The following is a 12,943-nucleotide window of genomic DNA, read 5'->3' as shown; positions in this document are numbered from 1 at the left end:
GGGGGCTGGCGATATAGGATATTAACTGAATCACTGGTCCTCTACCCACTAGATGTCAGGAGCAGCCCTCTTCAGTTGCTAAAAATCCCAAATGTCTTCACATTTTGTCAAATACCCTTGAATCAAAATCACCCCTGGTTTAAGTGCCACCGCTCTAGGGTTTCAATGGCTTAGGGCAGAAGGGTCTACTGCTATTTCTAATTTTCTAAAAAAAAATATATATATAATGCTGTCCTATTGATATTCCTTTTAAATTTTTGTAACTTAAATATACATTTTTTTTTCAGGTCCCAGGACCTTCCTATTTTGAAAATTGCCTTCCCCAATGCTGTGATGCTGGAAGGTTGTGATGCTGTTCCTATCAGGCTCAGCATATTGTGCACGGCAAAACCTCAGCTTTGGAGTCCTTTCGACTCTGCTGAGAAGCTTCCTCGATGGGCACACTGCAATGAAAAGGGAGAGTGCCCGGCTGAGCTGGTTTGCAGGAAGTTAGACCTAAATTAGGCATGCTCTATTTATTGGGGTCTCTTGCAATTATTTTTCTAGTAACTCTATTGATAATCTTTAAAATGCAATTCATATGAAAAGAGGCTTAACAGCTCCACCGAGGGTGGTAATTGGAGCTAGCTCTCTTTTCCTGGAATACTGCTGCTTTAAAGGAATGTGGCGTCAGCTCATCTGTTGGTTTAAGGAAACAACCCAGAAAGTTTATAGAAATTATGATGAATATTGAGCTTCTCTACCTCTAGGAGGCATTAGTGTAATAAGGCTTTTCAGATTTAGCATCCCAGGACCCTGGATCAAAACAGTGAGGAAAACCAAACTCCTTTCCTTCAGCTTACTGTCTCCAGGATGGGCTGAAGGAAAAGGATTTATATAATATGAAAGATACAGATTTACTCTAGGAGAAATTAAAGCATGACAATTTTTTTTTCCATTAGAAAAGGATTAATCACAGTGCTTCACTAGATATGTCAGGTTTAATTTAATATTCAAAGTGCATTTTCTATACACTTATTATGTCTGGTGAAGTATACACATTAAGTTACAAGTTGTGTGTGTTTTTAATTACTTGTTCAACTTTTAGAAGTGTGGTGGCTCAAATTTAGCAGTGTGATGTGCATCATCTCTGTTGAAAAAAAAAAAATTCTTGTTTTGTTCACAAAGACCTAATCATATGCTGAAGGGCTGAAGCAAGATTTATGTGCCAGGAATAGGAAGTGATTCTTTCTGCTTAAGGTTTAGTGTTTCTCTTCAAAAATCTAAACAACTGATCAGTGTAATCAATGTGGTAAACAAAATTAATGAGATGAATTGTAGGCTGTCAGGTACGAACAAAGTGATTAATCTCAAAGTTTTTTTTTTTTTTATTCTGTCAGGTTGAGCATCATGTAGTCCCACTTGGAGAGAGCTTGCCTTCCAAACCAAGTGATTTGACTATTAGTATTATTTTCACAGTCTGTACTTTCTTTCCTCCTTTGCAGTTAGAGGTCAGGCATGGGTTCTATTTATTTTAATACTGTTGGGAAAGGGGCAGTACAAATTCACTTATTGAGAGAACCATGTACTGAGGTCCTGACTCTTAGATCCTCACAAATGGTGGTGTTTAGAGATTTAGCACAAGGTGACAAGGAGTGGATCCAGCTGATGCATACTCTGGAGACAGTAGTATTGAAGGAAAGACGGATTCTGCATACAACAAGGCTCTTGTTATCAGGAGAGCATCTAGTGATGGGATTTCAGTCTTCTGGGGGTGGCAGAAAGCTATAAGAGTAGATTGTTCCTTTAGAGGAGGTACTTTACAAAGGATAAATTACCCAATCAAAATATCTGTTAATGAAAATGAGACAAAGAGCAAGGGGATCTTGTGAATGACTGCAGTGTTTAGCGCTGGAACCAATTATTATTTTTTTTCTCAAGATCAAATCCATTGTAGGGGCTGAAGCTGAATAATGGCTGTGGATGATGTGTAAATATTGACTGCTAAAGGGAAACAGCAGAGATTTGAATACAAGCAGTACATGGAAGCTATTTCAGTTGTCCCTACAATAAAGCAGGCCAGTAGCAATGGAACAGAAAAGAAGAGGACAGATCTGAGAGAAATCTGGAGAGAGAGGATTTGTACCTCTACATAAATGTAGCTTGACACATCAGAATGACTAAATGTCATGCTTGAAGGATATGGAAGAGTTGAATATGAACTGAAGGAGTGAGATAGAAGGATAATAAGATAATTAAATATAATAGTGTTCATAAGAGAAGAGCATGTTTCAAGGGGAATACTAAGTTTCAGTGCAGACACCTAAGCTCATGATGCCCATGGAGCAATAAAATTTATCTGCTTGATAGGCAGGCAGGGGGCCTGAAAGGCAAGACAAATTCGATGGTATCAATTTTTGGTGCATCCATAGGAAAGAAAAAGAAGCTAAAGAAATAAATGAGATAACCAAAAACATGGAGCAAGTTGACAGCCTGAACAGAGCTTTGGACATACCTTTACTTAGAAGCTGGAGGCACAACGCGAGGCAGTGTAGAAGATTGGGGAGGAACAAAACTTGAAACAAGTTGTGTCACAAAAGACAAAAGAGGAAATACTATAAGAAGAAAGCACAGAGTACCAAATGTTCCAGAAAGGCTAGCGGGATTCACTCATTTGTTTAATCAATGGCATTATCTATATACCTATGAAGCTCTGTGCTAGGATTTAGGAATGAATTCACTGAGGTGACCAGTGAGTTTTCTTTTGTAGTCATCAGATGATATCTTAGCGTGCTTTTATGTGGGTCATAATAGTGATATTACGATTATTTGTTTCCATCTTTAATCCACTCATTCACAGTGGATTAAAGATGGAAACAAATGTGGAATAAAGAGAGCCAGACTGCATAGAATAATCTGAGATAGTTGAGTGGAAATTATAAAGAAAAAGAGAGCCAATGGAGGTCCTTTGTCAAATAGTCTAATTGGGCTTAATATTATGAGGCCTAAATATTAGAGGTAGAATTAGCTATTTTGCTCCTTGTAGCATATCCCATGTGAACAATTTTGACTCACTGACTTAAGCTACATGTCATAATGGACACAGGATCTTAAGGTACAGATATTTTTCCCCCCTCTTGGTAGCTTACACTCTAGCCTAAAATCAAATGTATACATGTGAGGAGTTTTAGGTGTAGAACACGATGTAAAGACTGAGAAAATTTCAAATAACATGACAAGAATTTCTAGCAACATCCAATAGCAAAATGCATTGTAGATCAGATATACTGTGAATTCAGAGAAAACATAACCACAAATGAAAAAAAATCTTCAGTGCACAGGAGGAAATAAGTGGAGGTCACAAAATAAGACGAGCATTAGGACTTTCATGAGGGAAAGACTAGAGGCCGACTTCACTCAGAATCCCATCTCTTCTCCTATAAAGTGGAAATAGTGCCGCCTGCCTTTCTTTCTTCAAACCTAGAAAAGGGCCTCAAAAATGAATCTAGCTTTCCACGTCCTTACCGGAAGCCTTCTTTTAGTTCAGAGATGAAAGGTACTCATGCTTCATCACTGTAGCATCAGTCATATGAGAACAAAGCTATCAAAAATGCACAAAACCTGTTGCTAGAAAGTAGGAGCCTTGGAAACCTCTGCCCTGTGACAAATAACAGGAATAGAACAGGAAAAGAGACAGATGCCTATATGGGGACGGTCACCAGCAATCTCAGTGCTCCATTGAGGCAAGGAGAGAAGCAGTTCCTACCTTGACCTAGTCAGAGCCTGAATTCCAAGGTGAGGATCTAGACATTGGAATTGAACAGTCATACACATGTCAACTGTGAACCCACAGGGCCTTTCGGTCTATAGGTTTACAGATTAAATTGATTTGATAAAATTCCTTTTGTTTGTTTATTAAATCCATAATTTTATAGAATTTTGAGAGACCAACCTAAAGTTCGTCCAAAGAGCGCATACACATAATACAGTAAAGATGTTGCATGAGGAGGGTTAGTACTTACAATATGTCACATATCAGTTTAATGAATATGACAGAATGTGAGTCTTTATATACTGCTCAAAGCCATAAGAAAATGGGGTAATGTTGATTGTTTCCATTTTCAACCTTTTCAACAAATTAGTGGATAGATTCATGTTTTCAATAAATATCTCCACATCTAAACCCTGCAACTTAAATAATTTCTGTCCCTTTTCTTCTTCCATACACTCACATAGTCATCTGATGTGTATTTGTCTGGATGACATTTTCTTAGTCTCAAGTAAATCAATGTTTCACTACTTATAACACTATAATAAAATAACAGCAATTTAAATTTGATAGTCCTCTTATGGGACATTCATGAAACATGATTTCATTCATTCTTTAAGAAAATTCTGTGATATTTTAACTTACCACATCAGAAAATCAAAGCTGTGTATGGATGATGATCTGATAATCCTCCTGTGTTAAACTGTGAGTTACTGATGGAATTTAAACTTAAACCTGTCTCCATGCACTGCATTGCCTAGTGCATTCTAATCTAAATACCAATTTAAATGCATGATTTTCTTAGAGAATACAGCTTAGAGGTTAATACATTTTGATGCACCATTTTAATTTATCAAATAGCCATATTTGTCTTTGATTTTCATTAATAAAAATTATAGACATGCTATATTTTATTTATTCTTAAAGAATTGTTATTGTAAAAACTCCTCTCTACCAACTTTGTTTTTAATATGAAAAGAATGCCTAAAGTGACATTTAAAATTATCACATATATATATCACATATATAATTTATGATTTGCAGAATATCAAGATACTTTGCAATTTTCTTTTCTACCTACTACTCTGCTTTGATGATTCCTATGGGCTTTTGAAGCTACAAAGATATATATATATATTTATTAAATCCATAATTTAGTAAACAAATTACATCATTGTAATGACCCACACAGCAACAAAGGATCTTGAGTGGGGCTGACTAAAGATGGACAAAAATACAAAGACAAAAAAAAAAAAAAAAACAAAGACATTTTCAAACTAAGCTGAGGCCAGGTGGGACACTGCATTCTGATGAAGGAACAGTGACTCAGAACTAGTTCTGCAATTTTATTGTATAGGATTTCATAATCAGGAAGATAAACTATAGGGAAATTGCTTGTAAGTTATCAGAGGCTTCTTTGTGCACTAAAAAGTTACAGAACTAGAAACATTTTCGTAGCTATCCTACTGTTGCAGTGCTAGGAACATTCTGCTGCACCCAGGAAACACATTGTCCTGGGACATCTGATCACTGTTAGTGTCAGAGCCAAGAGTTAAGGCTGATAACATCCTTGCCTTTGGCAAGAAATGTTTCCCAGGTTTGGCTTTTGCTGACACCCCAGGATCAGCTGATGACCAGGGCATCTGCTCTCCACACATCATATCCACAAATTAACCTTTGTTAATAAGGTCAAAATAGATAGTCCATTTAATAAGCCAATAATTGAAATGGAATACTAAGAACCATTCAACTAACCCATGAGAAGAAAGGAAAAAAGAAAAAATGTGAATGAGGAACGGGGCTGACATTTTCTTCATATACCATATAGTAAAGATAAATATACCACACAGTTTCAAAGTAAATTAAAATTGAATTTCTGTATATTTAGGTTACCTTTCTTATTTTTTAAAAAAACTAATAATCCTGAGAAGTTATCTGTTCTAAATCTTAATTTATGACTTGCAGAGTATCAAGATACTTTGCAAAAATTTTTATTCTACCAACTACCATGATGTTTGAAATCCCTGCTTTAATGATTCCTGTGGGCTTTTGAAGCTACACAGAGACATATGGACATGTGTATAGCTGGAGCTAGAGGTATAAATAAGTATGGTATGGAATATAGATATAGATATGTATTGAATTCCTAAAAAAAATTGCTTCAAATATCTTATCAGACAAAGGCCCAAGGGGGTTCAATGGATAAAGTCAGGGAGGTGTGTATGTATGTTTGTATGGGGGAGTTTTGTGTTAGGAAATTGAAAAACGGCTAGAAAATGCTATGCCTTAAAGGACATACCTCAGGACTCAGGCAACAATATGTACTCAGGAAAAGCCTGAATAACAGATGGAGAGTGACAGTCCTGGAACAAGGTCATGAAAGAGGAAAGAAAAGGTGTCAGAATTGGAAGTACATCTGCTGCTTCCAATGTGTGAAACACCCAGGATACATTAATTTAATTTTAGCTATTCAGTAGATCGTGTCCAAGAATTAAAGGAGAATCTGAAGAGTAAAGCTCAACCTTGAACTCATTTTTCTTCACTGGGTTCCAATTATGTTTTTAATTGTACTCTCTGCTCTTAGATGATGGATACACATGTTCATCACTGCATTCGTGGAGTCTTGGTACTTAATAACTGCCAAAAATAACTGAATAAATAATTCTTGTTCTGAGGAATAAATCTTTTAAATTTGGAAGCCAACTCCAAAGTGTTAGCTATTGAGTGAAAATATCAGTGAATAACAGAGTGTATTAGTTAATTTTAAAATGTTATCTGTTGTATTAACTGCAAAAAAAACCACCATGTATCCAGTATGTGAAAAGTACTTAGTCTCCTCTAAGTTCACACAAGGTCAGGAGTGAAGTTAAATACACCAGCACTGTGCTATACTCTTGCCTTATTTCTCTGCTGTCTCCTTTATCTCTTGTGCTTCCTGAAGTGCATGAGGTAAAGATTCATACATTGATTTCCTGTGAAAGGGGCTTTTTTTCCCTTCTTTAATATAATCCCTTTATGGTTAAAAACAACCCACAATGAGGGAAAGAGTAAAATTACAAGCAAAGTGTTGGAAACTGGTGAGTGCCCATACATCTTTCTTATGAATGATGACTTATACCACCTATATGGACAGCCAATCCCAGTGAATACATTAAATTCATTGTTCAAAGAAGCAAATGAACTATTTAAAAAATTTCAAAGTATCGATCCAAAGGAAATGTTCCTAATTAATTTGCAAGCAGGTTAGTCAATCAAAGTAGTCTGTGTCCCACATTAGGACATAAAAGTAGGTTATAATAAAGATACCCCTAAAGTATAACAATTAACTAACTTGTGCTTAGCATTTCCACTGACTTATTGAAGGGAAAACTATGGATGCTACAACAAGGAAGAAGGTGGGAAGGATGGAGGCCTGGGCATTAACCACATTGTGCTTGTTATTCCTCCAGGGTCCCACGATTCCTTCAGCTTCTACATTGATGAAGCCTCTCCAGTAGGCCCCGAACAGCCAGAAACTGTCCAGAATTTTGTCTCTGTGTTTGGAACTGTAGCCAAGAAGCTGATGCGGAAATGGCTAGCCACTCAGACAATGAATTTCACGGGTCAGCTAGGAGCTGGAATCCGTTATTTTGATCTTCGAATTTCTACCAAGCCCAGAGACCCCGATAACGAACTCTACTTCGCTCATGGTTTGTTCAGTGCCAAAGTCAACGAGGGCCTTGAAGAGATCAATGCGTTCCTCACGGATCACCATAAGGAGGTGGTATTCTTGGACTTCAACCATTTTTATGGGATGCAGAAATATCACCATGAAAAACTGGTCCAAATGCTGAAAGATATCTATGGAAACAAAATGTGCCCAGCCATTTTTGCCCAGGAAGTTAGTTTAAAGTACCTGTGGGAGAAGGACTACCAAGTGCTGGTCTTCTACCACAGTCCAGTGGCTCTGGAAGTGCCCTTTCTCTGGCCTGGGCAGATGATGCCAGCACCCTGGGCCAACACCACAGACCCGGAAAAACTGATCCAGTTTCTTCAGGCGTCCATCACCGAGAGAAGAAAGAAGGGCTCGTTTTTTATTTCTCAGGTGGTGCTAACCCCCAAAGCTAGCACTGTGGTCAAAGGTGTGGCAAGTGGCCTCAGAGAGACAATCACAGAGAGGTGAGTGTCCGCAGGGTACCCAGGGGAAATGCAAATAACTTCAGTCAAATCCATAGAGTCGCCCGCAAAGCGGCCAAGCAACAATCCATACTGACAAGTATCCATTTTCTGGGGCTGCCATAACCAAGGGCCACAAATTGGGTATCTTAAAACAATCGAAATGCATTTTCTCACAGATATGGAGGCGAGAAGTCTGAAATCAAGGTGTCAGCAGAGTGGGTTGCTTCTGGGGACTCTGAGGGAAGATCTTTGCCTCTCTCCTACTTTCTGGTGATGGCTGATGATTCTTAGAGTGGTTTTCAGCTGTATCTCTCCTGATCTTCCTCCTTCTTCCCAAGGTCTTCTCCCCATGTGCCTCTATCTTCTTTTCTTATAGGGACAACAGTCACATTGCATCAAAACCCACCTTCATGACCTCATCTTAGCTTAATTACTTCTGAACATACCCTGTTTCCAAATGAAGTCACACTCAGAGGTACTGAGGTGGACTTGAAGATGCTTCTTGTAGGACACAGATCAACCCCTAACACCGTGTATTTTTGACTCTATCTCTAGTTCTCTTCTCACAGCATTCCTTTCACTTTGTCTAGTTCTTTACAGATTTCAAAGCCATTTTTCTACTGACTATAGAGTCTTTTAACGTATCAAATGTCATTTGATCTGCTAATAATCCTAGGAAGTAAATACTGTCTTACAGATTTAAGAAAATGAGATTCATAAAAAAATGAAATGTTTTGTCCTTTGGACAGTAAATGATGAAACAGATACTTAAGACACCATTCTCAAATCACATGCTAGGCCCTCTCCATTGCTATCCTGCCCCATAACAAAGGCTTACTCTGCAGAGAGGGAGTGGGCCTTCCATCTGTCAAGCCCAGCCATGAAGAGTGGTGGGTACCTGTAAGGTACGATTTGAAAAATCATCAAAGATCTCTGTAGCTCTTTCCTATGAGTGTGACAGAACATGCAGAATCACCCATATTACTTATTCTTTTGAATTACCCAATGTAAACAGTACCTGAAAAGAGAATACAAACCCTTGTCAGATATCTTATTTTTATGTTTAATTAATAATTCTAATTATGATAAAGAGACAAAAGATTAAGGTTTTGCTTTGGTACAAGGACAAGAAAACAAGGAGAAAGATTTTGAGATTAAAATAGGATGGGTGACCTTCTAGAGCAGAATACAAGGTGGGGGTGGTAGGAGAAGCTTATAACAGCAGGCAAGAATACACTTGCCACAGATCTCTTAGTCAGGCTACAGTGAACATCATCCTGCGAGCAATGGGAGCTGGATAATGATGTTTAGCAGCTGAATGACCAAATCTGAATTTTTAGATTATAATTAATGCAACCTGAAAATAGATGGAGAGAGTGGGACATTGAGAGGGGCTTAGAACTGTTTTAGCAAGAGGGAGTGCAAGCTAAACTAAGGAAGAAAGAAAACTTAGAATGTGATAAGTGAGCCGTGAAAATTTAGACTAATTAGTGAATTAGCTAAATGGTATGAATGGCAGAAAGAGGTAAGAATGTAGTTTCTGATTGAAGATTAAGGTGGGTGAAGGAAATATTCACAGGGACAGGAAACCAAGACACAAGGACTTGGAAAGGAAGCAGAGAAAACAGAATTAAAGCCATGCTTAGTTTCAATTGCCAGTAAGGAATGCAAGTATATATGTAGACAATCGATCATTAGGATTATAATCCCAATGACCAACTCATGGGGATTATTGGCATTATGGGGTAATGAGAGCCCCAAATCACTGAAATGGAAGGTTCTTTCTTGCAAAAAAAGGTTCTTTCATTATTCAGATATCAGCTGGGATCTCCTTTTTTCTTGAAATTTAAATAAGTCTGCCTATCCTATGTTGTACACCAATTTCAAGCACAAGGATTTCCCAGTGATTTCCTCTATTGTCTGGATTATGCTCTGATGGTTCTCACCCTCACTTTTGCTGGAGAGCATCATTTGATGGGTCAGTTCCCCCATTTGATCTGCGTCTGTTCCATTCTGAGACATGAAACATGCCTCACGCTTCTACGCTTCTACATGTTCCCACAATGGATTTAACCCTTTCCTGGAGATCTAAGGAGATCAGGGAAGTTTTATAATGACTGTAATGTACAGAATTTAGAATTAAATTTTTAGATTTTTCTGTAATCACAAACCTTCTGTCCTGGGATATCTTCACACCCCTTTGCCCCTCAGCCTCACTCCTCTGACTAGATCCCTTCTTCTTCCTTTTTCTTTTTTTTTTTTTCTCATTACTTTTCTCCCCCTACATTCAGATTGCTTTGGGGATATCCTTTTCCAGGTTGTTGTACCTAACCATAGTCACTTCTCTCCAACCTTCCTATGCCCAAACCCAGTTAGTTCCATCAAAACAAGAAGGCTTTTTTAAATTTACTAAAGGCACTCTACAAACATTCATTGTTCTGGCAATTAACAATTTATCCCCTCTCTCACCAGATTAGAAAATGAGGGAGACATGTACACATGAATGTGTTATTGTTAGCCTTAGCGTCTCCAAAATTTTGAGGAGTTCCTGGGGACCCAGTAAAGGTGGAGAAGAGGAAGCAAGAGCTGGGAGAGGAACTGGTTCCAACTCGTTCCATTCTTTCTATTCCAATGCAAGAAGTCTTACTTTTAACTTTTGCGTATTTTGCATGACACAAGTCTTCCCATGGTCTCTTACAGCTGAACCATACCTCTCTACTAAGGAAAGCACTTTCTAGTACAACAAGCCCACTTTAGCCCAAATGGGTTTCAGCCAGTTTTTCCCAGGGTAGGAACCAGCCTTTGAAGAAGCCAAGAAGAATTCACTCAGGGAATAAATGGTTTTCCTTTTAGGGCACCTGATAGACTTTGGGAGCTTTCAAGCCACGGTTAGACTTCTTTTTGGCTATTCATGCACTAGTATACAATACTAAAGTGGGGATTTGTGGAGGAGAAAGTCAAAATAAGTTAAGAAAATGTGGAAAATTGTATTTTACACAATTCTCCCCAAAAGATTCCCAATGCACATTAGCATATAAAAGGCACTAACAAGTCTTTTAGTGAAGAAGCCTATTTAAATTTAACTAATACAGTGTTTTCCATGCACCTTTTCTTTCAGATAACACTTATTAACAGCCCATGGAATTAATTTTGAAAAACTGTCCTCAGCCATCTGTTCTAGTTCAGAACTTGCTTCTGGCTCTATCTATCTGCAATGGTAAAGCTGTAATATTGAAAAGAGAAAGAGAAGTGGCAAGGGTGGGGGTATTAAAAAGACCTAATAGGGGGCTGGGGATGTGGCTCAAGCAGTAACTCGCTCACCTGGCATGCGCGGGGCGCTGGGTTCGATCCTCAGCACCACATAAAAATAAAATAAAATAAAGATGGTGTGTCCACCGAAAACTGAAAATAAATATTAAAAAATTCTCTCTCTCTTAAAAAAAAAAAAGACCTAGTAGGTAGAATCAATTTTTTTCCTCTTTGATATTATGCAAATTACTTGCTAATAATTTGCAAAAACATTGAACTTTGTCATTATATTTGTGCTATAGCTTTCTCCTTTGGAATTTAGTCTTATACCCACTAGAAAGACAAACTTTTTAACCATTGCAAAGCTGTATTCTGAGTGTGGAGTTAATGGCCAAGGTTTTTTATTTTATTGTCTTGTTCTGTTACTTTTTAAAAAAAATTCCAGCCTTATGAATAAGCCTTTTAGACAAGGTCATTGTCAGCTATTGAATTGTGCCTTGCAAAGGCAATTTACTTAGCTCTGAAGAAACAGTGCAGGGACATTTGACTCCAGAGAATTCATTTCCTTTTTCTTCTTACCAAGTGAAGAGTCCTAAAACATACTAAAAAGTAGACTGATTGTGCCTCTGTTCTATGAGCTTTGTGCCAGAAACCTTCATTCAGAAAGTGGCATGTTGGCACCAAGAGATTATAATGAGCCCCCTTGTGCCATCTAACAAAGAATCACCAAGCAGTTTTGAGAGATCTCTAGGCCTTAAGTATTTTCATCTCCAAAATCCAGAGTTTGAACTAGATTCTGCATTTGACTAGCTAGTTTCTGTATAACTTTTCAAATCTTTTCTAATATTTGGGTTAACAAAAACCCTGAGCATATGCATTTAGAAAATACTCTTTGAAGTTGTGGGTGGCTTTCAGGGAAATTAAATCCAGCCTGAGTTTAGGTACTGTATCTTTCAATCTGGCCATTGGTGCCAAATACTGCAGATGTGTTTTCTACATTTTAGCAATGCCAAAAGACACAGATTTTTATTTCTTAAAGACCTATTTTTAATCTACTTTTCAAACACTAGTTTTCACACATTTCCCCCACAGAATTCACACGTTCTTAAAAAGAAGGTGTGCAACTTGTCATGTCTTTCCCTAATTTGTGGAAGTGTATTAATTAATAGATTTTTTTTAAATTCCAGCTTAAAAAACTGCAGTCATATCACCTGTCAGAATGTTTAGGAAGCAATGCATCTTTGCAAGTAAATTGATGCAGAATTAAGTTGGATGATGTTTATACAGGCTAACAATTTAGATGATAATGACAATAATAATAATATTGTGATATTATTATTAGCAGTTTTTAAGTGCTGTCAGATATAATACTATTTTATATGTATTCTTTGATTTAATATTCAGAAAAAGTAGGTACTATTGCTATCCATCTTTAAAATGAAGGAATTGAGCCTTAGAAGTGTTAGGCAATTTACCCGGATAACACCACTCAGGAAAGGTAGGACCATGGGGATGGGATTTAAGTCAATGGTGCAGTGCATGCTTACAACACCCAATCCCCTGGGTTTAATCCCCAGTGCATGTGTACACATCCACATGAGGTGCATTTAGGATTTAAATTCAGGTTGTTCTGTTTGTTTATCCACCAAACAAACATGTTTAGAGTCATATTCTGTTTTAGACACTGTACTTCAAGTGTGTGACCTCAAATATGTCCTCTTAAAACTATCACACCATCTTATCTCTCTGCTATTTGTGAGATTCCAAAGAGGTGATGGCAACTTTGTT

At 37.6% G+C, this 12,943-nt stretch overlaps 1 protein-coding gene across 1 annotated transcript in view; it reads left to right on the top strand.

The window, feature by feature from the left end:
* Plcxd3 (phosphatidylinositol specific phospholipase C X domain containing 3) overlaps window positions 1–12,943 on the top strand; it is a 146,143-nt gene that overhangs the window by 83,292 nt on the left and 49,908 nt on the right. The window contains exon 2 of the mRNA XM_005325616.4: window positions 7,198–7,906. Within this exon, the coding sequence (XP_005325673.1) occupies window positions 7,198–7,906 (709 nt within the window). The remainder of the gene's footprint in view (window positions 1–7,197; window positions 7,907–12,943) is intronic.

Source organism: Ictidomys tridecemlineatus, chromosome 1, assembly GCF_052094955.1.
Source record: "Ictidomys tridecemlineatus isolate mIctTri1 chromosome 1, mIctTri1.hap1, whole genome shotgun sequence".
In the NCBI taxonomy this organism is placed as follows: domain Eukaryota; kingdom Metazoa; phylum Chordata; class Mammalia; order Rodentia; family Sciuridae; genus Ictidomys; species Ictidomys tridecemlineatus.
Note: the sequence above shows the minus strand (reverse complement) of the source record. Positions and strands in the feature narration are given on the sequence as shown.